At 48.1% G+C, this 26,693-nt stretch overlaps 2 protein-coding genes across 2 annotated transcripts; both read left to right on the top strand.

Annotated features, from left to right (window-relative positions):
• The first annotated feature begins 202 nt into the window (after window positions 1–202).
• LOC127542791 (translation initiation factor IF-2-like) lies at window positions 203–3,234 on the top strand. The gene is made up of 3 exons (XM_051968605.1): window positions 203–301; window positions 753–807; window positions 1,680–3,234. Exon 3 carries the CDS (start codon window positions 1,771–1,773, stop codon window positions 3,232–3,234), a length of 1,464 nt encoding a protein of 487 aa, XP_051824565.1. The 5' UTR covers window positions 203–301; window positions 753–807; window positions 1,680–1,770.
• A 13,842-nt stretch (window positions 3,235–17,076) lies between these two features.
• Window positions 17,077–23,563, top strand: FUNDC2 (FUN14 domain containing 2). The gene is made up of 5 exons (XM_051968906.1): window positions 17,077–17,225; window positions 18,770–18,920; window positions 20,454–20,529; window positions 22,386–22,517; window positions 23,066–23,563. The coding sequence occupies exons 1-5, from the start codon at window positions 17,099–17,101 to the stop codon at window positions 23,141–23,143; spliced, it is 564 nt and encodes a 187-aa protein (XP_051824866.1). The 5' UTR covers window positions 17,077–17,098; the 3' UTR covers window positions 23,144–23,563.
• The last annotated feature ends 3,130 nt before the right edge of the window (window positions 23,564–26,693 follow it).

Below are 26,693 nucleotides of genomic sequence, written 5' to 3' on the forward strand. Positions count from 1 at the left end.
GTCAAGTTGTAATTATCAAACCCTGGAGGAACACAATGTCTACACAGTGTCCCCCTCTCTCCCTTCTGCCCCGTGAAAATGATACCTAATTGCCTCCAGAATGGCTCTTTGTGTAAGCAGTTGTTTCTCATGTGTGAAAAAGAAACAAATGTTTGGGAGGCTAAACAGGAGCAGAAGATATGATTGGCGGAAGCCACTCTGCTGGGTGGCAAAGGGCCACTGCCAGCGAGCATAAGAGATGCTGCAGCCCCAGCGAGACCCACAGAACTCAGCAGGACACAGAGCAGTGAGCTTCTCCAGGGTTCGTTCCGGGAAAGCTGCGTGGGAAGCCGAGGGACATATCTGATACCTCAATAAGGACTCAGGGTTTCTCTGAAGCAGAGCTTGGGGAGGGGGGTCTGCCAGCTCAGCTTCCAGAGCAGCTGCCTAGTATTCACTTTGGGGAGTGTCGGCTCCAGAGCTGACCACCCAAAAGCTGCTCTGGACTTTGCTGCCTTCCTTTCCCTCTTTCCTTTTCTTCTTCCAGGTACTCGCCCTGCTAGATTTCCCCTTCATTTCTTTTTCTTTTTTCTTACCCAAATATCTATAAATGTATTTTTTCCCTTCATTTCTAGCATCTCGTGGTATGTCTTCTCCCTCTTTAGCTCACTGGGAGTAAATTTCCATTTCCTCCAACAGTGCCTTTGAGCTACAGTTTCTGCCATGTATCTGTTTTTTACGTTTAACATTAATATGCTTTTTCTTCCCCAAAGGACGTGGAAAAGTAAGAGCCACTGGGTCTAAACTGCATTGGATCAAGCAAAAAACGTAAGTTCAGTAAACTCTTGCCACTGCCAGAAAGCCTCGGGCCATAGGGAATAAAAATGGCATGTGTGCCCCAAAGGACCCTGGAGTTTCCTGAGAGGGTGGCTTTGCTCACAGTTCTGGTGGTTGGAGGAAAGTAAGGAATACAGGCTGGGCACTAGGCTGAAGGTGGCAAAAAGAATACTAAAACAAAAAAAAAAAAGAAAGAAAGAAAGAAAGAAAAAAAAAAAGAGAGAGAATACTAAAACACTCTCAACCCGGAGTTTTCCTGAAAGTTTCCGGATTGGGGAAAAGGGAAAGGGCAGAGGAGCTAAACTGTGCTCTGGGAGAAATTGAACCAAAGTGGTGGCATTTGCTTAAAATGGTTATGATGTTCTTGGTGAGCAGTCTAAGGTGACCATGAGTTTGTGGTTTGCTCGCACCCACCTTCTTCTCCTTCCCACCACCTTGCTGTTTTGGTTTGGTTTTCGGTTTTGCTTTTTGGTTTTCTTGGGGGGGGGGTGTTGGTGAGGGGTTGGGGGGGTGACCCTGTGTACTGAGTAGCTTTAAGAAATCCCTTTGAGCCAGCAAGCTGATTTCATTGATTTGCCTTGTACACCAGAGACTGTTCTGGAAGTTTTCCAATTTGGGGATCTGTCACCCCCCCCAATGTGAAAGCCCTGTACCCTGTGTTCCTGCTTCTTCCTGCTGGGCTGATTTTGGGAAGCGGGGTGACAACATTCTAACTTGTGAGGCCCAAACGGAGCCAAGTCTGAGGGAGATCAATTTGAGACAATTTCAGCCAGGAAAATGTAATTGGGGGGGGGGGGCTTTCCTTGATATTCTTTAAGTTTTGCTAATGTTTTCACTGTCATTTGAATTTTGAGTTTCTGCAGCCTCGGGGGAGTCGGTTGGCACAAAGCCAAGCCACCGCTTTGGAGCGGAGGGAACTCCCCGGGATCATCCCCGTGGAGTCTCGGACCCACGATGCCCAAGACGGAGGAGCCGCAGTCGTCGCTGGAGGACTGGCTGCAGAAGAAGGGCCAGAGCCCCTGGGAGCCTGGCTACTTTAAGACGGAGAGTCCGGCCACCGCGGCCAAGGAGGCCTTCGCCAAGTTCTGCGCCGAAACCAAGCCCACCAAGAGCCAGCGGGAGGCCAGCGCCGCTTGGGCCCTGTGGCAGGCCTGTTTGGACACCACCGAGCTGCTGGCCCAGCGGAAGGAGGAGTGCGACTGCAAAGAAGCCCAGGTGCTGGAGCTGAAGTACAAATGTGAGCAGCTGAGGCGGGAGAAGCAGCACCTGGAGGAGGCCTGGGAGGCCGAAAGGTTGCGCGGCGGCCATCTGGCCGTGGGGGGCCCCGAGGCCGCGGCGGGCCCGGGGTGCTCCCGCAACCAGGCCAAGTACGCCGAGCTGCAGGAGCGCAGCCTGCAGCTGGAGGCCGAGAAGGTGCAGTGGCAGACCCAGAGGCAGGAGCTCAATGAGGAGCTGAGCAAGATGAGGCAAGACCTGGAGCAGGGCCAGGTCCGCTTGACAGCCCTCCTGCAGGCCAACCGCGAGGACCGGGAGACCTGCCGCGAGCTGCAGGAGAGCTACGCGCAGTGCCAGCTCGAGATCGAGAGACTGCGCAAGCAGTGCAAAGAGCAGCAGGCCCTGGTCGCCGCCCAGGTGCGGCCCCGGCCCCGGGCCGAGGGGGAGCCCCGGGCCGAGGGGGAGCCGCGGGCCGAGGGGGGGCCGTGGGCCGAAGGGGGCCCGCGGGCCGAGGGGGGGCCGCGGGCCGAGGGGGCGCCGCGGGCCGAAGGGGGGCCGCGGGCCGAGGAGGCGCCGCGGGCCGAGGGGGAGCCGTGGGCCGAGGGGGAGCCGCGGGCCGAGGCGCAGCCGGAGCCCCAGCCACTGCTCCAGACCCCGCCCCCGCTCCCGCCTTGGCCGGTCTACCCTGCCCCGCCGAGCTACGGCCCGGCCGCGGGCCCCAGGTTCGAGCAGCCCTGGCCCTGGGCGCCTCAGCCCCCCAGCCAGGGGCCTCGGATCGGCGGCCCTCCGTGGAGCCCGCAGGCGGGCCGCTGGAAGAGCCCCGCCAGCTGGAGGAGGGTGTGCCAGGCTTGCGGCGCCTGGGGGCGGGCGGAGAGGAGAGGCGGGCCTTGGGATTGCCTCCCGTGCCGGGGCGCGCCGGCTCCCGAGCACCTCACCCTTGCCGGGTGCGGAGGCTACTTCCCCATGAGAGCCCCGAGCGTGCTGGAGCCCGAGAGGATGTGGAGCCCCGCCGAGGCTCCCTGGAGAGGCCTTCGGAGGCGTGGGCCCTACCGAGGCGGGCCCTGGAAGCGAAGCCACGGCTCCGGGCCCGCTCCCGGCTCCTGGCAGTGCCCCCAGTGCGGAGTCATCAACTACGCCCACAGGCTCGACTGCTACAGGTGCCACACCCCGAAGGGGGAGAGCGAGCTGGCCACCCCGCCGTAGGAGCCCAAAGGAGCCGGAAGGCCGCGGTCGGGGGGCGCACGCCGGCGGTCCCCGATCCCGGCTCTCTCGGCACTTAAATGAGAGCCGAAAAACGTGCCCATTCCCCCCAGCCCTCCCCCGACGCAAACATCCACCGGTTGCACGGGGCATTCATTAGGTGCTTTAGTCTTTTAATCATTCCAGTTTTCAAACTGTTGGGAAGGATGACTGGGACGTGACGGTATTTGCTTTTCTTTTGTTCTGTTTTGTTTTGAAGGGTTTTTTTTTCTTTTTCTGGAGAGTCCACTTGCAGTACACAGCCCAGGAGAAGAGGGGAGGCCCGGAATAGAATCTGAGTGTGCTCCGGCAGGCAGCAGCACTCCAGATGAATCCCGGCCACTGCTGGGCGTCTGTAATGACCCGGAGGCTATTTGGCCTCCCGAATAAATGCATCGGGCCGGGGACTGAAGTTCTCCGCTTTTTTCCTCAGAAGATTGAATTCTGAGTTGACGATGCTGAAATCTCTGGGGAGAATCATCTCCTGACTCACGTGTGGTTAAAGCCCACTTCTTAATCCAGTTCTACACTGCTGCATCCTAGGATGCTATTATTTTACATGGAGTTTTTCTCAATTTGGGGCTGATTTTTTTATCGGGGCCCCAAATCATAGAAATATGAAAGCACTGCTGCTTGATTCCCAGTATTTTACATGGTTTGCGTCTTCTGAACCAGAACCGAAAGTGGCAGCCACAGTTTAATAGCTCACCTATCAGCTTACCACACTGGAGCAAGACAGTGGCAGACTAATCACAGTCGAGCGCCTTCTCTGGGTCTGGGCATCTTTTCTTGACCCAACGTGCATAGATCAGCCTCATTCTTGGGGGCGGCTGCTCCTGAGAGAGGGATCTAGCTTTTTGCACTTGGGATCTTTATGACTGCCCAACCCCCAGCCTGAAGTGCTTGAGTAAAAAATGACCCAAAGCTTAGGGTTTGCTGGTGCGTGGTCATCTTATCTAAGAAGCCCCAGCGTCATTGCCAGGGGACTCCCGAACTCAGAAGGTAGCCTCTGGGGCTGGAAATAAACTTCTCGGGATCTCCTCTTAACCCTCATAGCAGACAGGGTAGTGGGGCTTTGAGATCTCATCTCAAACTTGCCTAAACTAACCCATGAGAGTGCCTGAGCAAAATTCTGGAAAGGAGGCCTCTCCCTATCCCTCGTGAGGAAGGAAGAAAGGATGACTGAGTGTTGTGTCACCCCTCCATCTACTGGAGAAACACAAGGGCCATTAGGAGTGGCTAAGGATGCTCCCACAGGACTATCCACCTGAATGCTCCATGGGGTGCAACCTTTCTACATAACTGTAATGAGAATAAGTTTTAATACCTTAACAAGATAGTTTATCCACTTGGTTTATTACATTTTGCTTTAAACTTCGATTTTTGCGATTGAGCTGTTTTGATTAAGTAATTTTTTTAGTAAGACAATCAATTATGTAGATGTAGATATGACGTAGAAAAATCTTAGATAATTTTTTTTCATAAAACCAAGTCTTAGTTTTATTTATTAGTTCAATAGTTTTTTTTTAAACTTTCAATATTATTCATTTCTCCTTTTAATTTTAGAATTTCAAGTTTAGTATTTGATTGGGGGTTTTAAATTTGGTCTTTTTCTAGCTTTGGGATAATTTTTGAACAAGTGATCAACATGTTGACCCTCCGATGAGTCAGGGCACCGATGAAAAAAACCTCAACTTTTGTCAGTTATTTTGAAATCAAATACCAATCAAGCGGTAACTCAGGAACACCTAAAGTCAAAAGAATATAAAAAAATATACCCGAGGCCCCCGTCATCAGCCCGTTGCTAGGGTGTCCCTAGGGATGGTCTCCAGCTTGGACAGAGTCTGGCAAAAGAATCAGAATCTCTAAGATGGGAGGTTGGTGTGCTTGGATGAATAAAGTTTGATTGCATGTACTAAAAACTGTAAGACTTAGAGATAAGAAGACACCCCTGATGCAAGGATTTGTGGAGATGGGAGGGCCACATATGATGTATGTTTTCAGATTTTTTTCAATGTGTTGATCAATTGTGATTTTTTTTCCACTGGAAAAAATACCATGTGGGATAGAATATTAGTATAATCTGGGAGGGGGGAAGGGATTAAGGGTGTAGTGATGTAAGTGATTGAAGAATACATTAATAAAAATTGATTTTAAAAATACTCTGATGCAACAGTGACTATCTTGATCTCCATTGCCTGAAAGCGAGGCCTATTACATGTCATCTCCCTCTCAGAATTCTCATTAAGAGGGCTGAGGAGTGTCTGATCTCTGCCATTTGGTTCAAGCCTTCACCGGATGTGTTCCCTTCATTTTTAAAAGCTTTCCCCAGTTACATGTAAACCTTTTCTGGGGGTTATACATGCACATTCATCCTTTACATATTTACACATGAATCATGTTGGGAAGAGAAAAATCAGAACAAAAGGGAAAAAACTACAAGAAAAAAACCAGAAGTAGCATTCCCCCAATTTCCAGGCTATCTGCAGTCCTGTTCCATGTAATCATTTACCCCTGAGATTCGATTTTACTTCAGCATTCACTCTCACCACTTCCGAGGTACAATACCCCTTTCCCCTTTACACCATCAATCCCTGGGCAGAGGAGAGGGATCAGATTCCCAGCTTCACTCAGTTCCTCCTTTGGACTCGGATACCTGCTGCCTCGTGGGTTAACGGCAACATCTGGCCGGGAATTCTACCTTCAAGAGCATCATGGCTCCAGCGTCCAGGTCCAGGGAGTCCAATGCCTGCACCCAGAACTAAAATGGACAAATGAAACAGACCCAAACCCCAAGCCCAATTCTCAGGGCCATAGAGGCTAAAAGAGGAAAAGGCAAAGACAGCCCTTCTCTCACAGCCAGCTTAGTGAATGGTGCTTCCGATTTAAGGGAATCGGGCCCTTTACCCTCAGCACCCTACCAAAAAAGAAGAGATTCTTCCAACCTCGTAGTTTTAAAGATGCAGCCTGTTTTAGCTAGGCTGTCATTGGAGAAGCTGCTCCCACCTACATGGGAGAGGAATACAGAATGGTTTTTTTCTCCAGAAATAAATTATCTGCTATTTCCCCCCAAAGCTACCTCTATCTTAGGTGATCTGGACATGTGCGTAGTCCAGTTCCATCGATTATTGTATTTCGATGTTTTCCTTTATAGCCCTAAGAAGGGGTCCATAAGTTTCGTCAGACTGCTAGAGGGGTCCACGACACCAAAAAGACTAAGAACACATGTTCTAAAGCCCCTAGCCATCTAATTGCCAGACTGGATCATGTGGTCACCTGGCAGCTAGGTGGGCCTGGAATCAGGAACACCTGAGTTCAAATCCAGCCTCAGTCAGCTACTAGCTGAGTGATCCTGGGCAAGCCACTTTTACCCCATCTGCTGCAATTCCTCAATGTAAAATGGGGTTAATATAAACACCAGCTTCCCGGGGTTATTACAAAGATCAAATGCCATACTACTGTATTTGTAACGTGCTTAGCACAGTGCCTGACACACAGTAGGGCCTTAATGAGTACCTTGTTTCTTTTTTTCCTTTTCTCATCCTCACATTTGTTGATCTCTCCAATTGCATTTGACACTTGCCTAATCTTTCCACTTGAATAGTCTCTCCTCTCCAAGTTTTCATACTTGCGCGACTTATCTTAAAGCTAATGACTAAAGAACCCTGGAGAGAGTGACCCTTTCATCTCTCTCACACTTATTAACTCTCACTAAGTAGGCTCTCTCCTTGTGGGAGAGCCTTCCATCTTTATTGTCTGATACATGGAAAGACAGATATTCTGGTACATTAGTAGTTAATATAGTCTCACATACATATAGGCTGTATATAATCTGATATGTGTATATATACAATAGTCTGTGTACATATATAGTGTATGTGGTATGTATAAATATATGTAGTTATATACACACAGAGGCTATGTGTAGTCTTATATGTATAGTTTGATACGTGTATGTGTGTGTGTTTGTGTATGTGTATGTATATATATATATATATATGGAGAGACAGAATCATCTATGGTTAGGGTTATATATATCTATATGTGTATGTGTGTGTATCTACAGTCTCATATGTATATATAATCTGTTGTGACTGTTTTAGTCTGGTATATATGGGCTGAGATCTGTAGTCTAATACATAGTATGATGGGTGTATATATAGTCAGATAGATACTCTGATATATATGTAGTCTAATATATACTCTGCTATGTACATAGAATCTGATACACACAGATAGTCTGATATATGTAGTCTAATATAGTCTGATATGTATATATAGTATGTGATAGTATGAATACATGTAGTCTGATATATATGCCTATATATACTTAGAACCAAATATATATATATAAACACAGACACTGATCTATATGGGCTGATATATGTAGTCTAATAGATATACACACATAAATATATATATATATATATATATATATATATATAATATATATATATATATATATATATACTTATATCAAAGACTACATATATTAGCTGTACACACATACTAGATTATATATATGTATATAAATATATATATATACACATATACATATCAGACTATATTAGATACACATATTATCCTATGTATGTGGCTTAGTATATATAGTTTGAAATGTATCTTATATGTATATATATATATAATATGTATATATGAGTATATATTACGTTATATATATACGCATATGTGTACACGCATGTATGTGTGTAGTCTGATATACATGGACTGTAAATGTAGTCTAATATGGATATATAGATATATCTGCTAATATGTATATGCAAACATATATACATAAAGAGAGAATCTGATATGTACAGGCTGATATGTATATTCAAATTGTAGTCTAAAATGCATTTTATACAGTATATATGATAGATATATGTATATGTGTATTTTATATGTGTGGTTTAACAAAGTCTGATATTGGTGTATATATATATATATATATATATATATATATATATATATATATATATTATATATATATATATGTATATATAGTCTGGTATGTGTGTATATGTGTATATATAGGCTGACATGTAGTCATATATAGTCTGTTATATATGGGATGATAGGTAGCGTAATATATAGACTATATATGTCTATATAGTCTGATGTGTACAAATATAGTCTGATATATATAGTGTACAATATGTATAAATATTTATAGTCATATACATAAACACCTATACACACAAGCTGATATATGTAATCTAATATGTTGTTTGATACATGAAAGTCATCTATGGTTAGAAGTATATACACAGTTGTGTGCATATACAGTCTTATATACATATATAGTCTGCATGTGTATGTATATAGTCATATAGATGGACTGCTAAATGTAGTCTAATATAGAGTATGATATATATATATATATATATATATATATATATATATATAGTCAGATATAGTCTGACATATATGTATTCTAATATATAATTTGATGTGGGTGTATAGCAATAGCTATAGTCTGATGTATAAATATATGTAGTCATAAATGTACACAGGCTTGTATATGTAGTCTAATATGTTTGTGTGTGTGTGTGTGTAATCTCCTAGGGTTAGTCATATGTGTGTACAGCCTCATATATAGTCTGATTGTGTATGTATATAGTGATACATATGGGCTGATATATATATATATAGTCTAATACATAGTCTGTGTGTATATATGGTCAGAGAGATACTATATGATATACATGTAGTCAAATATATAATCTGATATGTGTATATCTATAGTCTGAGATATATATGTGTGTGTTTGTTATGTATGTGTATGTGTGTGTGTATGTATATATGTGTGTGTGTGTGTGTGTGTATATATATATATATATCTCTTGACATTTGTAGTATAATATATGCAGTCTGGTATATGTGGTATATACATACATATATAGACTGATATGTGTGTATGTATGTATAGAGATAGAGATAAAGATGGGCTGGTATATGTAGTCTAATATATATATCCTGATATAGTACAGTGTGCTATATGATTATATAAGCAGATGTTTTTGTGTGTATAGTCTAATATGTGTGTGTGTATGTATGTATATGTATATAGTCTGATATATATGGGCAGATATATGTAGTCTAATAAAGACAGAGTGATATACATAGGATGATATCTAGAGAGATTGATATGTTTATGCATACATGTATACAGAGAGAATCTGATATGTATGGGCTGATATATATTGTAATGATGTAGTATAACATGATTGCATATATGTATTATATAGGTGGTTTACTATATAATTTGATAATTGCATATATAGTCTAATATATCCATCCATACATATATGTGTACACATACACCCCCATCAAAGAGAGCCAGAGAGAGCCAGGGAGTGTGAGAATATATATGGGTTGATACCCGTAGTGTAACATAGAGACTATATCTCTATACGTTGTCTGATGCGTTTGTGTGCATTGGGGCCCACGTTCGTCCGATTTCTTTTGCTGTTGACTTGGCATATGGTGTCATATAAGTGTTTTAACTATTTGCTATGTATGTGCACTGTGTGACTGATATTTAGTGACTCTAAAACCTTAGCTATGAAACGTGTCTCCTCTTCACTTTCCCCTAAGGAAATCGCAATCAGAAGCTTCGCTTGGACTTTAAATCCACCATCTCTCCCACAGGCCCAAGGCGTGGCTCTCCACCAGCCAGAAGTGAGTCCCGTGCCAATGGGCTTTGGGGCTTGGTTAAACCTCTCAAGGTCAGGGACAGCAGCTCCTGCCTATTATGCAGGCTCACACCTCCTTCATCCCAGATTACCTTGTTAACATTTGCCCTTCTAGGACACCTTCCCTCCTCTGACCTTCTGTCCTTCCCACCTCCACCCCAGTACTACTGGCTTTTGTCACCTCACACCGGGACCCCTGCCATAGATGCTGATGAGCCAGTTGGCCCGCTTCGGGCCTCCCCACTCCACTCTAGTTCCTCATTTACTTACTTGCCAAAGGATCTTCCTAAAGCACAGATGTGACCATGTCTCTGTCACACACACACACCCTACGTGATAAATTCCAGTGCCTATGGACTTCGGGATGGAACATCAAAGCCTGCGCTGACATTCAAAGTCTTGCGAAGCCACTTCTACCATTTTCAGTCGCTTCTATTTTCTGCCCCTCATCCCAGTTCCATAGGCTGCTTGATGCTCTTCACACACAACCCTCTCTGACTCCAGACATTTTCAGGCCTGAAATTTTCTCATTTTTCATTTCTGCCCCTTGGCTTGATCGTTTCGTACAGGAACCCTTTCCCGATGTTCATTCTGGTCTCTTTCCTTGAGTTCTTACCACCAGTTAATATCACAACTATTGTTTGTACACATGTGCATGTTGCCTCTTCCACTGGACTGTGAGGTCCTGGAGAGCAAGAAGGGTCATTTGCATTTCTGTGTATGTCCAGTGTCCAACATAGTGCCTGGGACATGGGCACTAATAGCACAGACTTAACAAATATTTGACTTGGGCCTTTTGTGTATCTTCTTTCCACATTAAAAGTAAGCTCCTTCCGGAGAATATTTGCATCTCCAGTGCTCAGCAAAACACACCCTTTGAAAATGTTCCTTCTTTGCTCTGGGAGACAATAGCTCCTACAAAGTCCCCCCTTTTCTTCTCAGCTGGTTCATCCTCCAGATCAGTCCTCTAAAGTGTACATGTTCCCCAAGGCTGCATTCTGGGTCCTCCCACTTCTCTCCAGACTTACTTGATGATATCAGACCTCCATGACCTTCTCTATGCAGACCACTCCCAGATCTAGATATCCTGCCCTGACCTCTGCCCAGAGCATTAGTGTAATATTGCTAACTGCCCATTGGTTAGTTCCAACCGGATGTTCCAGAGACATCTCACACTCAAGTCCAAAACAGAAGCCATTATCTTTCCCCACCAAAAAATAAAAAATAGAAACCCCAACCCCTCTACTAAACTTTCCTCTTCAAGTCTCCACTGTCTCTGGAAGGCTGGTGTACTAAACCTGGGTAAATTTTAAAAATCCACTAGGAAAGAACCTCTACAAGCATTTTCCAGCCTAAGAAGCATTAACAGTTGTGGTCTTCAGAGCCAGTAATGGGGTAACCTTTTAAATAGATAGGATATAAAGTTACTAGACACTTTGTTGTATACATGAATGTCTAAATATTCCTTGGTGTTATCTGTGCCTACATATAGGAATAAAATCGCTAAATTAGAAATAAAAAAACAACAACCTGGAACCCGAAGGGGCTCATCTTCTGCCATCGTCTCTCTCATCCCCACAGCGCTGTGACAAGCACGCATCATGACTTAGCCCCGCAAAGCCGCGATGAGTGTAATCTCTTGTCCCTGCAATGTTGTCCTCAAGTGGTTGTGGCTCAGTAACTGGAGTGGTTTCTCAGCTTCCTCTTAAGTGGTCTTCAAATGATCCCCTTTCGTCCGAAGTCTTCGCTATGACCTGTCTTGGTCACGGCAGTATTAAGTTTCGGTGAGCTGTACAACCCTCCTCACCACACTAAGCAGTGATCTAGGAGCCACTCAGTTGCCAAATTGTGACATTGCTACCTCCAGGACATCTCTCGAGTTCAAGTCCTTTCCTCTGCTCACATAGATACCTTCTTTGTTTGGGCCCAATCATTTCTGTTAGACTTTTGCGATGGTGATCTTGGAACTCCTGGTTCTTTGTCACTACTCCACATGTGCTCAGCAGTCAGGGATTCCCCTCGATGGGATCCAGTTGCTCCCTTTAGGATGCCTGGTTTTTCAAGCCCCTCCCAATCTGATCCCTACCTAGTTTCCCCTCCCCATTACCCACCACTTCCTTCCCAGCACTCTAATGCCCTTCCCAGTTGGACTGCGGCCATCTCTTCCGATTTCCATCCCACTGGTCTCTTTTGCCATGGCACTGGTGGTCCCCAGGCTAGAGTGCACTCCCTTCTTACCCAATTCTCCTTACCTTCTCCGCCATAGGACGCCCTTCTTGCGCTATCAGCTACTGTCTCTACTCGCTGACCTTGTATTAAACAAACTTCCTTTTTAATTCCTGCTGTCTAGATGGGCCCTTTCCTTTGGTCAGAGACCTCAGAATGTGTCTCCTGCTGGGATTGTTGAGGTTCCTTTTAGCCATACTGCTTTCCAGGATGTTTTGATCAAGGTACAGCTGCCCCAGTCATGCACTAGTGTGCCCGGCTTGCCCATGCCACCCCGGCAGCATTGGCCTATCCTTCTCCATAATCTCTGCCCATTCACTCGGTACGGAAGGTGAAGCTTTGCCCGAGTTCCAAGGCTTCAAAGACAAAAGATGGAGAAAAGGGGAAGGAGGTGCCCGGTGGGCAGAAGTGCTGGTTGTGGGTGGAAGGTCACGGAGGCCACCTGGAGACCAGAGGTGGGCCCAAAGGGGGCTACTACTCCCAGGGGAGAGGGCAAGGATTACAGGGGCCGCTGGACAGGATCATACAGATAACCAGCATGGGGTGAGGAAGAAGAGGGGCTTCGGTGAGGAAAGCAGAAAGGGAGCTCGGGCACATCACACAGGCTGTTCAAGGTCCGGGGGGGGGCAGGGGAGGGGGTTAGGGTCAGAAATGCAAATCCTAGAGGGAGTGGGGTGAGGCAGAGATAACCAACTTGGAGTGTGCCGTACAAATCGTGCCTGTGTGTGGAAGATGAGGTAGGTCACCAGGGGGGTCAGAGCGGGCAGTCCACTGGGAGAAGGGCAGGGGTTAGGAATTAGAGGGGCTCCCTGGGGAGGTCAGAGGTACCTCCTGCTGTGAGATTGGGGTGAAGATAAAACCAGCCACTGGGAAGAGAATGCAAGTCCTGCCTGAGGCTGGGAGAAAAGGGAGGTTACTGGTCTTCCAGGCACCAGGGGCCCCCCATGGACAGAAGGACAGGAGTTAAGGGTGAAAGGGCCCACCTGGGGAGGGTCAGAGAGACCTCCACTGGGATGTTGGGTTGAAGTTAAGACCACCCTCAGGAAAATGTAAGTCTTGTCTATGGGTAAGAGATCAGGGAGGTCACCAATGGCTCATCGGGGGGCTAGAGGGGAGAGGCCAGACCTTGTGTGCTGGGGTTGGAGGAAGACAGGTAATTCTGGGAGTGATGAGGGGGTGGAGGGGCCAGCCCGAAGGGTCAGAAGGACCTCCCACTGTGAAGTTCAGATGAGGATAAGAGCACTAACAGGGAGAGGACAGCAGGACCTCCTATGGGTGAGAGATGAGGGAGGGCACCACTGAGCCAGAGGGGACAGTCCACTGTGGGGAGGGCAGGGTGGTGGTTAGGGCTCAGAGGGGATGGCTTGTGGGGGTCAGAGTGACAGCCTGTTGAGGGGTTGGAGTGAGGATAAGACAACCAATTGGGAGGAGACTGCAAGTCCTACCTATGGGTGGGAGATCAAGAGGTCACCAATGGCCCACAGTGGGGAGCAATAGGGACAGTTGATTCTGGGGATGGTGAGGGGGTAGCATGGCTAGCCTGGGGGGCTAGAGAGACCTCCGCTGTGGGGTTGAGAATAAGACCTTCAACTGGGAGAGGAGTGTAAGTCCTGCCTGTGGGTGGGAGATCAGGGAGGTTTCCATTGGGAGCAGAAGGGGTGCTGCTCAAGGGACAGAGGGGCCTAAATGTGGGGCTCAGAGTGACCTCCTGCAGTAGGGTGGGGTGAGGATAAGACCACCTGTGAGGGGAATGTAAATCCTGCCAGAGATCAGGGAGGTCACCAATTATCCAAAGGGTGTCTTGGAGGGGACAGTCCATTTGGGGGTGCTGAGGGCTTAGAGGGGATGGCCTGGGGAGTCAGAGAGACCTCCCACAGTGGGCCAATGGTAGCCCATTGGGGGTGGTGAGGATTTAGAGGGGATGGCCTGAGGGGTCAGAGAGACCTCCCACAGTGGCCAATGGTAGCCCATTGCGGGTACTGAGGGTTTAGAGGGGATGGCCTAGCAGGGGTCCTCAAACATTTTAAATAGGGGCCAGTTCACTGTCCCTCAGACGGTTGAAGGGCCAGACTAGAGTAAAAACAAAAACTTTGTTCTGCGGGCCTTTAAATAAAGAAACTTCATAGTCCTAGGGGAGGGGGATAAACGTCCTCAGCTGCCACATCTGGCCTGTGGGCCATAGTTTGAGGACCCCTGGCCTGTGGGGTCAGGGAGCCCTCCCACAGTGGCCAATGGTAGCCCATTCAGGGGTGGTGAGGGCTTAAAGGCAATGGCCTGGGGAGTCAGAGAGACCTCCCACTGTGGGCAATAGTAGCCCACTGTCCCAGAGGGGGTAGTCCATTTAGGGGTGCTGAGGATTTAGAGGGGATGGCCTGAGGGGTCAGGGAGACCTCCCACTGTGGGCCAATGGTAGCCCATTGGGGGTGGTGAGGGCTTAAAGGCAATGGCCTGAGGGGTCAGAGAGACCTCCCACAGTGGCCAATGGTAGCCCATTTAGGGGTGGTGAAGGCTTAAAGGCAATGGCCTGAGGGGTCAGGGAGCCCTCCCACAGTGGCCAATGGTAGCCCATTCAGGGGTGGTGAGGGCTTAAAGGCAATGGCCTGCGGGATCAGAGAGACCTCCCACTGTGGGCAATAGTAGCCCACTGCCCCAGAGGGGACAGTCCATTCAGGGGTGCTGTGGGCTTAGAGGGGATGGCCTGGGGAGTCAGAGAGACCTCCCACAGTGGGCCAATGGTAGCCCATTGGGGGTGGGGAGGATTTAGAGGGGATGGCCTGAGGGGTCAGGGAGCCCTCCCACAGTGGCCAATGATAGCCCATTCAGGGGTGGTGAAGGCTTAAAGGCAATGGCCTGAGGGGTCAGGGAGCCCTCCCACAGTGGCCAATGGTAGCCCATTCAGGGGTGGTGAGGGCTTAAAGGCAATGGCCTGGGGAGTCAGAGAGACCTCCCACTGTGGGCAATAGTAGCCCACTGTCCCAGAGGGGGTAGTCCATTTAGGGGTGCTGAGGATTTAGAGGGGATGGCCTGAGGGGTCAGAGAGACCTCCCACAGTGGCCAATGGTAGCCCATTGCGGGTACTGAGGGTTTAGAGGGGATGGCCTAGCAGGGGTCCTCAAACTTTTTAAATAGGGGCCAGTTCACTGTCCCTCAGACGGTTTGGGGCCGGACTAGAGTAAAAACAAAAACTTTGTTCTGGGGGCCTTTAAATAAAGAAACTTCATAATCCTGGGGGAGGGGGATAAACGTCCTCAGCTGCCGCATCTGGCCTGTGGGCCAGGGTTTGAGGACCCCTGGCCTAGGGGCTCAGAGAGACCTCCCACAGTGGGCCAGTGGTAGCCCATTTAGGGGTGGTGAGGGCTTAAAGGCAATGGCCTGCAGGATCAGAGAGACCTCCCACTGTGGCCAATGGTAGCCCACTGTCCCAGAGGAGAAAATCCACTGGGGGTGGCCAGGGTTGAGAGGAGCCAGCTTAAGGGCCTCCAGCTGTGAGGTGAGGATAAGACCACCAACTGAGAAGGGAGTGAAACTTCTGTCTGTGGCTGGGAGATCAGGGAGGTCAGTCCATTGGGGAAGGGGGTGGTGGTTAGGGGTTAGAGGGGACACCCTGGGGGGAGGGGTTCAGAGAGCCCTCCTACTGTGAGGTTGTGGAGGATAAGAGCACTAACAGGGAAGAGATTGCAATTTCTGTCTGTAGGTGAGAGATCAGAGAGGTCACCAAGTGCCCAAAGGTGGGCTCAGAGGGGACAGTTCATTGTGGCCTGGCAAGTGGTCCGAGGGCCTGGGGGTGTGTGTGGGGGTGTGTGTCAGAGGGACCTCCCATAGTGGGGTTGAGGTGAAGATTAAACCATCACCCAGGAGGGGAGTGCAAGTTCTGCCCATGGCTGGGAGATCAAGGACATCACCAGTGGGCCAGAGGGGGCAGTCCCTTGGGGGAGGGCAGGGCTGATGGTTAGGAGTTAGAGGGGCCCACCTGAGGGGGTCAGAGAGACCTCCCACTGTAGGGTTAGGGTGAGGATAAGACCACCACCTTGGGAGGGGGACGCAAGGCCTGCATGTGGGTGGGAGATCAGGGAGGTCACCAATGTCCCAATGGGAAGCTCAAAGGGTACAGTGCATTTGGGGGGTGGCAAAGGTTTAAAGGGGACGGCCTGTGGGGTGAGAGAGCCTTCCTGTCTTGTTGTTGGGCAGAGGATAAGACTCCCAACTGTGAGGGGAGCGCAAGTGAGAGATCAGGGAGGTTACCAATGGCCCAAAGGTGGGAACAGAGGACACAGCTGATTCTGAGGGTGGCAAGGGGTTGGAGCAGCCTCCCTGAGAGTAGCAGAAAGATTGCCCAAAGAGGGGTATGAGGGCTTCCGAAGAGATGCCCTGGGGGAGGGAAGCACTTAGATTGCTTGCGGCTGCCAGAGACCCCGATGGGGGGGAGCAGAAATAATTTGCTGTTGTGGGGTACGGGGGTCAAGTGCACTGCAGGGAGGGGGGGTGGGGTTGAGTCCCTGTGGGGGTGGGGAATGCAGACTCTGAGTGGATGGGAGACAGAAATAGTCTGCCCGGTACATGGGGGAGATAATGAGGTGGGGGGGGGTCAGACACAGTATGGGCGTGAGGGGGGGGCATAGTGTGGTCGCCTGGGGGTGGAGAGTGAGGAACCTCTTTAAGTATGCCCAGTGTGAGAAAAGCAGCCCGAGACTCGGGGGGGGGTCACTGAGGGGGAGCCTGCGTGGGGGTCACTGGGGGGGGCCTGCGTGGTGGCTATTGTGACTCGCAGGCCCCTTCCCCGCCCAGCTTTCTGCGGCATAGAGGTCTCCAGGGTGACGGGCGGGGCCGCCCCCTCTGTGACGTCATCAGGCCTGGGCAGCTTCGCGGCTCCCGCCCCCACCTCGGTCTCTCTGCAGGCCGCACTGGGAATGGAAACATCTGTACCACGTGCAGGCAACCTCGCGTCGGCCTCTCGGCGCTCCACCTCCCATCGCTCTGAGCCCCAGCGCTCGTCCTCGCGAGATGAACTGGACGACATGGCCGCCTCGAACCAAGGTGGGCCGGGGGGGCGCCGGCGGCCCCGAGCCGAATGGGGAGGCGGAAGAAGCAGGGAGGGTGGGCGAGCCGCTCGCTCGCGCGGGAACCTTCGGGGGTCAACATCCGAGCTAGGGCGGAGTTGGGGGGGGGGGAGGGAAGGAGGGAGCGGAGCCGGGGTGAGAGCGAGGCCGGGGGGGGGGGGGTGGAGGGAAGGGGAGGGGTGGGGAAAGGAGGGAGGAGGAGTGGAATGAGACGCCGCTGTGAACACTGGGGCGGGAGTTCGCACGGCGCGTGCGCCGGCTCTCGGCCCCTCCCCCCATGTCGCTCACTTTTCTCTCTCTCCTGTCCCCTCCTTCACTTTGCTTTTCCCTCCCACTGCCTGGACCCTTGAGAAATTGTTGGTGGGGAAACCGAATCACGGCGGGAGGGAGGCGGGTGTCCAGAGTTAGGAGGTCTTTTGGGCCTAGTTAGCCAAGGCCAGCCACCCTGGAGGGGAAGGCTTCCCGGCTTGCACTGCGCTCTGGAACTCCTTGGTACGGGCGGGGCGGGGCTGGGAGTAGAAATCCCAAATTTGGGGCGGGGTCACATCTTTGATTTCCGACTCCTCGAGATGACCCCATAACCCTTGCTTTTTCTAAAGCCTAGAATTGGATCGTGATTTGTCACCTGAATACTGCACGTTGTCCCCTTTCCTAAATCTTCCCAAAGCAGCAGACAGAATCCGGAGACTTGGATTCTAATCCTGCCAATGGCCATTCGGACTGTGTGGTCATGGGTAACTCGATTCTTTGCACCTGCTCCCTCATCTCCAGAGTTAAAATTAGAATATCCTTGACACCTGCCTGCCTGGGCCACTGACAAACCAGTGAACAGTAAAGCAGGATAGGAGATTTTCTCGCTTTGGAAGTTACTTCAGTCCACACAGATCATACCTAGGCTTAGAAGAGAGTTGCCTGATTGTCCAAGAAAGCAAATGACTGGCCCCCTGCCACATAGCTAGTAAAGGGCACAGCCAGAATTGGCTCTTCCTTAGGCCGGCATCATGTTACCTTTCTGTAAAAGCACCACATTACTACCATCTGATTCCAATTTAGAGATAATGCTCACTCTTTGGGGGTAAATCTGTAAGAGAAATTTATTCAAATCCCTCTTAAACTGGTTTTCGGCTCGTGCCATATATTAGAATGATAAGTTCCATAGCTTTTAGGACACAGTGAATAATTGAATGGAATTACTTTCTGTCACCACTCAGAAAACTAACTTCGTTCCATTTTTCTTTTTTTTGGCAGAGCATGTTCCTGTCAGATATGGCATTGGTCATAACCCTGAAACAAATTCAGTTTTTAAAAATGGTATTTTGGGAGCAGCTAGGTAGATATAGCATCCGGCCAGGTGTCGGAAAAATGTCTTTAAATTTGGCCTCAGACACTTCACTTTGTTTGCCTCAGTTTACTCTTCTATAAAATAACCTGGAGAAGGTCCAGAAATAGTTTGTGATTTAATCTTAATTTAATTTATTGTGTACCCACAAAATTTCACTTGTTCACTCTCCCTTTTTCTAGGCAAATTTGATGGGAATTTTGATTCCCTTGACCTCGCCGAATTTGCCAAGAAGCAACCATGGTGGCGGAAGCTGTTTGGGCAAGATTCAGGGCCCTCTGCTGAGAAGTACAGTGTGGCTACCCAGCTACTGATAGGTGGAGTCACTGGCTGGTGAGTGACATTGACATTGACATGGGCAATAGGGGTTCCACATGACCCTAGTGGTTCCATTTGGTTCAAGGCCTGGGCTGGGCCACATATACTGGAATGGCCTAGGGCGGGGAGGGGGAGGGTCCTCAAACTACAGACCGCGGGCCAGATGCAGCAGCTGAGGACAATTATCCCCCTCCCCCAGGGCTAGGAAGTTTCTTTATTTAAAGGCCCACAAAACAAAGTTTTTGTTTTGACTATAGTCTGGCCTTCCAACAGTCTGAGGGACAGTGACCTGGCCCCCTATTTAAAAAGTTTGAGGACCCCTGGCTAGGGGAACCTGCCATTTTCTTCATCTCCCCACCTAGAAACAAGTCTCCTGGGCCTTTCAAGTCTAGTTTAATTTCTATCATGTGGATCAGGTGAAAGAACTAGATATATTTAGGTTTAGAAGATTGAGTTTGTAACGTCTAGATCCGAGAAGGAACTTCAAAGGCCATGTAACTGTGAAGTTCTATTGCTAGAACCTTGCCATCAGCCAGGCCAAACAACTTCCTACAGTAGATTTTGTGAAGGAAGTTGGGGGGGAGGGGCCCTCACCCAATCTAGCCCCCTCCTCCCATCCTCAATAGCTCTCCTTTTGTGGCTGCATCTGAGTCAGGCCTCCTCCTTCTAAACCCTCTGTAGCCACTGAAGCTGCCCCCTCCAAAGTTCCCAGGGATCTCATTTGTTGCCAGATCCCATGGCCATTTCTCGGTCGCCAGCTACCTTGGCCCCTATTGATCACCTTCGTGTCTGCTCCCTCCCCACTCAGGAGTTTTCATTTTAATGGGGGAAGATAACACAAAAAAGAGCTGAAAAATTAGACCATATGATCTCTGATGTTCTCTATGGCCTGGATGTGAAATCAGTTAGAACAGTTAAAAGCACCATGAAAAGTAGTCACATGTGTCTGAGTCATTGTTTTAGGCAACCCCCAGCTTCAGCACAGGTTCATCTTTGTGTCACTTGTTGGGGAAAATATTTTCAGTACTGGGTTGTTAGGCTTCCAGGTCAGGCCCACAGGCCTTCCTGTAAGTGAGCCCCCTTGGGTGTGGGGGAGGAGCGATAGTACATCAAAACTGCCTTTTGTGTGTGGACAGAAGGTCAGACGACAGATGTTTGACTCGGGCCTCCTCCTGTGCCAATATTCACTCACAGAAAGTTTCAAAACCCTGAATGTGAGTGATCCTGTGAGATATTTGGGGAACGCAGGAACTCTGCTCAAGAACCTTAAGCAAAGTCATTTTCAAAATCTGCAACAGTATAAAAGTAACATTGAAAAAACATTGACCTGTGGAAAAACCATAGCTTCAGTTGAGGCCTGTTCAAAGCTGCCTACAGGCCTTCTCTTCCACCCTGAGATCTCTCCCCCCGCTGTCCTTCTAGGACAGCATTCATTCTCATCCTTCTCTCCCGAGCACTTGCCGAGGAGCCGGGAGTACGTAGCGAGTTTTTCAGATGTTAGTTTGACCTCCAGTTGTTCAATTGTCATCCCTTTGTTTTATGTTGTAGGTGTACAGGATTCATCTTCCAAAAAGTCGGAAAACTAGCAGCAACAGCAGTCGGTGGTGGATTTTTCCTTCTCCAGGTCTGTATGGGGAACGTGAAATGAGTTGAGGTTTCATAGCTCCCAAGCTGGAAGGGAGTTCAGGGAGCCAAGCCTAAAGTGGGGAAACAGAGGCCTTGGCAGGGTTAATAAGCAACTTGTTCAGGATCACAGAAGTAGGGAGTGGCAGAGATGGGATGGAAATCTGGAAAGTGAGAGGGAGAGGTAGAATGATAACATTCTGGGACTTCCAAGGTCATGAACTTTGTGGCCAATGGCAAAACCAAGGCTGTGACCTCTATGGGGGGCCAAGGATGTGTTGCAGGAGCAGCCTATGGGAAGTGAGTCAGTAGAGGAATTGGGAGGTCAAGAGTCATTGAGAGTACCACTATGTATGTATGTTGAATCCTTGAGTATGAAATTGGGCCCACAGATCTTCCTCTAAGTGAGCCCTCTTGGGTATGGGGGAGCACTGAATTTATTGGGGAGAAGAAAGTATATGTCCTGGAGATGTCAGGATCTTGATTGGGTGATGAATACAGATCGAATGAACCTGAAAGGAAAAGAGGTGACAAAATGGCAGGAGTGGAAGGAGAGCCCGGGGTAGGTAGCAGTGGGAAACAAGGTGTATTTCAGTTCCCTCACCATGACCCAGTAGTTAGCAGATGTGAGTGAAAGGGCTGAAAAGGGAAGCTGTGTCATCAGGGGTGAGCCAAGTCTCCGTGAGTGCAAGAAGATAGAGGGAGCAAAAAAGGAAAAGGGGAAATCCAGTTTATTAACAGTGCAGTGGGCATTCCACAGGCTACCATGGAGAGAGTGGGCAGATCTGGGGTAGGGGGTTGAGGGAGTTGGGCTGAGGAGGAGCAAGGAAACAAGGGAGCAAGCAGCGGGGGCTGGGGAATGGAGTTTGAACAGTGGCAGGCAAGAGGTCAGAGTCCTTAGGATGGGTGGCTGTGATAGGATGGAAGTATGTCAGTCATTAGGGAATGGGTTGAGACAGGTGATGGCTATCCACAGGGGGTATGAGGCCCCTGCCTGTGGCACTCAGGATGGTACAGAGCAGGCTCCACAGAGCTGTAAGCGGTCGGCTGTACTCTCTGTGATTTGACATTGATCCGTTAATGCGCGCTGCTTGGGGCTAGCTCTTCTAAAGCTTCTTTTTGGAACATTTAGAATCCAGCCCACGTCTCTCCCTAGCTCGTCAGCTGTGGTGGTGACGGTGGCATGAGAGACTTAGTTGGATGCTTTGCTGGAATCAAGCTGTGCTATACGATAGTTCTGTGGTGCCCTTGTAGTCATCCTGATAAAAAGAACCAGGGATTTCCACTTCCTTAAATGCTTACAAAGCTTCTCTTTAATGAGGCGTTCTGCAGTTTTTCCAGGAATTCAAGACAAGCTGGCAGACCTCTGTCATTTATAGAATCCGTTCTCTTACCCCTGAGACCTTTGCCCTTGCCTGGTCTTGTAGTAGTTCCTGCTCTCCACAGGTGGGCCCTGGTCCCCTTCTTAGAATAACATTTTTAAAGACATCCAATCAGATACATAGGATCACAAAGGACCTACTTAGGATGATATTTATTTTACAAGTTTGGGGCCAGCTTAGATGCCACAGTGGCTCAAACACTGGAGTCAGGAGGCCCTGAGTTCAAATCCAACCTCAGACCCTTAATACTTCCTAGCTGTGTGACCCTGGGCAATCACTTAACCCTGATTGCTTCAAAAAATGAAAGTAAAAAATAGGTTAGTGAATACCAGGTTAAGAAGCCATGCTGTAGAGGGCTGGATTTTACTTAGAATCCTCAAATGTCAGCGCTAGAAGGAACTGGAGAGACCGGTCGTTCCTTTCTCAAGTTTGGACAGATGAGAATATTTCTTTCTTTTAATCGTCCAAAATACAGATTGCAAACCACACTGGTTACATCAAGATAGACTGGCAGCGAGTTGAGAAAGACATGAAAAAAGCCAAAGAGCAGCTGAAAATCCGGAGGAGCAACCAGCTCCCTACAGAGGTGAAGAGCAAAGCTGAAGAGGTAATAATAAAGTAGTTTTGTGAGGCTCCCCTTGGGCCCTCTCCCTGGGCTAACCCCACCAAGAAGTCTCCTGGTGGTAGCTTGAGGCCGGAGTGCTGCAGAGCAGAAGGCCTAGTCAAGCCCACTTGGAGTTCACTCAGCAAACTGCCTCTTCCCCATTTAATCAGTCTCAGCAGGGAGCTGGTTACATTTCTGAATCCTGTCCATATACACCTTTTTCCTGGTCAAACCAATCTCCCAAAGTTATAGATATGCTGTGGCTCTCTGGCTTCCAAGCTTCTCTTGGCGGGTGTCCACTAATATTTGTCTTTTGCAAAACCATTACTGTGGAGTATCCAGAAGAGCAATAATTTCCTTTTGTGACCTTATTTTGTTCATTTACCCTGCAAAGGTGAACTATCAAGTAATTTTGGACCAGTGTTGGGTTATACCCTCCCCCAGAATATTACTTTGAGGGATCTGGAAGAGCAATCATTTCCTCTTGTGAAGGTCACGGGCATGCTCCGTCCTTAGCAGGGGAATGAATGATTCTTTTTCTTTGTGACCAGGTTGTGTCATTTGTGAAGAAGAACGTTCTTGTGACCGGAGGCTTTTTTGGCGGCTTTCTTCTTGGCATGGCATCTTAAGGAAAGAAGATGGTGATCACTGCACTTGGCATTTACTTGCCAATGCCCTCCCGCCAGCTCTACTGGGCCTTTCTTCTCATAATTAGAACCTGCAATGTGGGAGCAGCATAACCTCTGTGGCCATAGTCCCAGCTCTAGGATGATGGAAGAAAGTAGATGATCTCGCCTTGTTTGTCTCCTCCCTAGCTCTGAGCTCTTTGAGGGCCTGCTTTAGAATGAATTAGTTCTTTTCTAGGCTATAAAATCAAGTTTTCTTTCCCTTCCTGTAAGCCAACTGATTGGGGAAAGATGCATCCTCGAACTCTCTAGCTGGCCTCAAAGCTGTCAGGGACTCTCCCTGCTGGTCCCTTTCCGCTGTCAATGTGTTCTGCCTTGTGGAAATGAATACACATATCCATGATAATAAAAAGCGCTGGCAGATTGGGTGTTTTGTTCCTTTTTCAGTTGGTCTCAGAATGTAGCAACTCAGTATAAAGGTCACTGTTTGCTTCCAGGGTTCTACTTCCATTTGTAGGCATCACCGCTTAAGTGAGGCACTGGGTCATCCTTCATGTTTTGAAGGTGGATGGCAGCCAACTGAATTTAAAACTTAAGACCCCCCGTTCCTTAGAAAATCTTAGAAGATAAATAATTTGGGGGCATCTAGCTGGATAGACTGCCAGGCCTGGAGTTGGGGAGACTCCTTCTTGAGTTCAAATCTAGCCTCAGACACTTAATAGAGATGTGACCCTGGGCAAGTTTGTCTGCCTCAGTTTCCTCATTTATAAAATGAGTTGAAGGAAATGGCAAACCCTAATCTCTTAACCTAGAAAACCCAGAATAGGGGCATTAGAGAGACACGACTAGTCCACTGAAATAAGTAAACTGGCATCATTCAGTGGTCCCTTCATAGCATGCTTGACCAAACTCTAGACTTTTTCCTTTGCCGTAACAAAACCAAAAAGCCACCTCAGTGACTAGATAGTTCAAAACCTGGTCTTTAAAAGATTCTGGTTGAACATGGGCTGGGCCCAGCAGATAAAGGGTTTGGGACGCCCAATTTACAACAAATGAAGTAGTCCATCCACTTCTCCCCTTCCTGTTTAATTGGAGAGTTAGCGCTGCCTAAGTTATCCAGAAGACCTTTTACAGAAGGTCAGTTGGACCGGGGCTGAACGGCCCCCTGCTGGCGTTAGGGAACACTGCAAGGCCCACATGCAGTGTTTACATTTGAGAGATGGAGCCCCTTTTGCATGTGTTACACAAACATGTTCTGGACTCTATTGTAGGAATTCCATTTATGGCAGAAACCCTGGAAGCACGTGACAAACTACTGGTTCAAATATCAGATGTTCTGAAATCATATTGCTGTGAACTACCACTCATTCTGCTAGACGGTTTTCTTTTTATAAAGGAAAATTCATCACATTTAAATGATCACCAAAATTCTACACTAGCCACCGGTCAGTCTCATATAATTACGGAGGTTGGAAAGGGGTGCCCTCCAGGACCGGGCTTTAAATCTTTCATTTTGTCCCAAGCTTTCAGGAAAGGGGAAACTTAATCGTGACGATCCGTGATGTGTGGAAGCCAACTTGAACCAGCTTGCAAAAGATTGTTCAATCTGCCTCGGGAACCATCCGTCATACCAAGGAGAAGGGTCCCAGACCCCAACTGAATAAAAGTGACCCCCCCCCCATTCCATGCTCCCAGCCCCTTCCCCGACCTTTGCAGAAAGGTGGTGCCAGAGTCAGTTTGAACCAGCTCCTGAGAGTCACTTGTTAAATTTTCAGTGTTAGCTTTTCTGAATGCTTCAGAAATCTGCCAACTCTCCAAATCAATCCTTAATTATTTCTTTGTTGGGTTCTAAACTTAAGATTCAGTGATAGGGAAAATATTAACATAAATTAAGCTTGAAAGGATTGTGGTTAAGCATTTACCAGCATATCTCCCCCATGATCCCTGATTTGAGCTCTTCTCTATCCATAAATGGCAATGATGCAAATATGGAAGAACATGGTAAGTCTCTTATCAGTCAAAGGTTATTAAATAATCGGGGACACTGAGCTTTATAGTTGAGATACAATCGGCTCCAGAACTGGTTGGGTCGCTGGAGTTTGTGTCAACACAGCAGGAGGTTTCCAGTGGAGTGCCCCAGGAATCTAGGCCCTCTGTCCTCATGGTTATTTTCTCCTTCAAATCCATCTGCCTTCCGAGCCCACCCCCATTTGTGTTCGTTCAGTATACCACCATGCGGCTAATCCATTGAGTTCAAACATCATCCTTGACTTCCCTTTCCCTTATTGTCCAATTTATTCATTTTCTGCTGGATAGATCCTCTTTATTACTTTCTCTTTCCCTACAAATTCACCATTCTGTTTCAGGCCTAGTCTTTAACCAATCACCACCTAGAGGTCTCCCCCAACTCCAGCTACCTGGAGGCCCAGGCCTGAGTTTGCCAATCCTTTGCTCAGAAAGTTCCAATTGTTTCTCATTGCCTTTAGGATCATATAAGGTCCGCTGGTAGACACTCCCGTATGATTTGACTCCCCACAACTTTCTAAACTTGTTCCATGTGACTCGCCATCACAAGACTTCTTACCAAATGGGCCAACTTCCTATCACAGCACAAGACGATACATTTCCCGGGTGCCTTTGCATCTAGGCTCCCCTTACTTCCCTACTATGAATGTTTTCCTCACTTGGGCCTCTGATCCATTCCCTCATTCTTTTCAAAGCTTAACTCAAGGGCCACCTCCTACATGAGACCTTTCTTGATTCTCCCCCAGCTGATAGCACTTATCCCCCCAACCCCAAATGACTTGGTGTGTAGTTTTTTACCTCTACATTACACGTTGCTTCTAATAAAACATAAGCTGCTGGATGATAGGGATAGTCCCAGTGCCCAAATGATTGACTCAGTCATTATCTTAGGTCCCACTAAGGGGTCAGAGCACAAGGACCAGAGCTCACATTTGATAAATCTATTGCTATTGCTACCTCCCAGTATCTGTTCCCTATGAGTCTGCTGTTCTTTGTCTTAGTGCTAACAGTGCTACCAATGGCAGAGACACAAGGAAAAACCAGAGGGAATAAGGATGGGCCCGAAGAGGCTGAACTAAATCAATTTGCCATTCATGTAACTTAGAACTGCAGGGGTTCCGGGGGGGGGGGGGGGGGGGGAGAGAGCTGAGACTCCAACAGACTTGTGAGGGAAAGATTCCATCCACATCCAGAGAGAACTATGGAGGTTGAATGTGGATAGAAGCACAATAATTTCACATTTTCTTGTTTGTTTTTTTTTGTTTGTTTTGTTTTTGTTCTTCCCCCTTTTGATTTGCTTTTTCTTAACACAACATGACAAATATGGAAATATGTTTAGAAGAATTGCACACATTTTGCTGCGGGGGTGGGGGGGGGAACAGAAAGGGAGAAAACTATGGACCACAAGATTTTGCAAAGGTGAATGTTGAAAACTCTCTGCATATATTTGGAAAAATAAAAAGCTATTCAAAATGAGAAAAAAGGAGCTGAATTAGTATCAACTGAGTCAAGTAGCCAATAAAACTAA

Source organism: Antechinus flavipes, chromosome X, assembly GCF_016432865.1.
Source record: "Antechinus flavipes isolate AdamAnt ecotype Samford, QLD, Australia chromosome X, AdamAnt_v2, whole genome shotgun sequence".
NCBI lineage: Eukaryota > Metazoa > Chordata > Mammalia > Dasyuromorphia > Dasyuridae > Antechinus > Antechinus flavipes.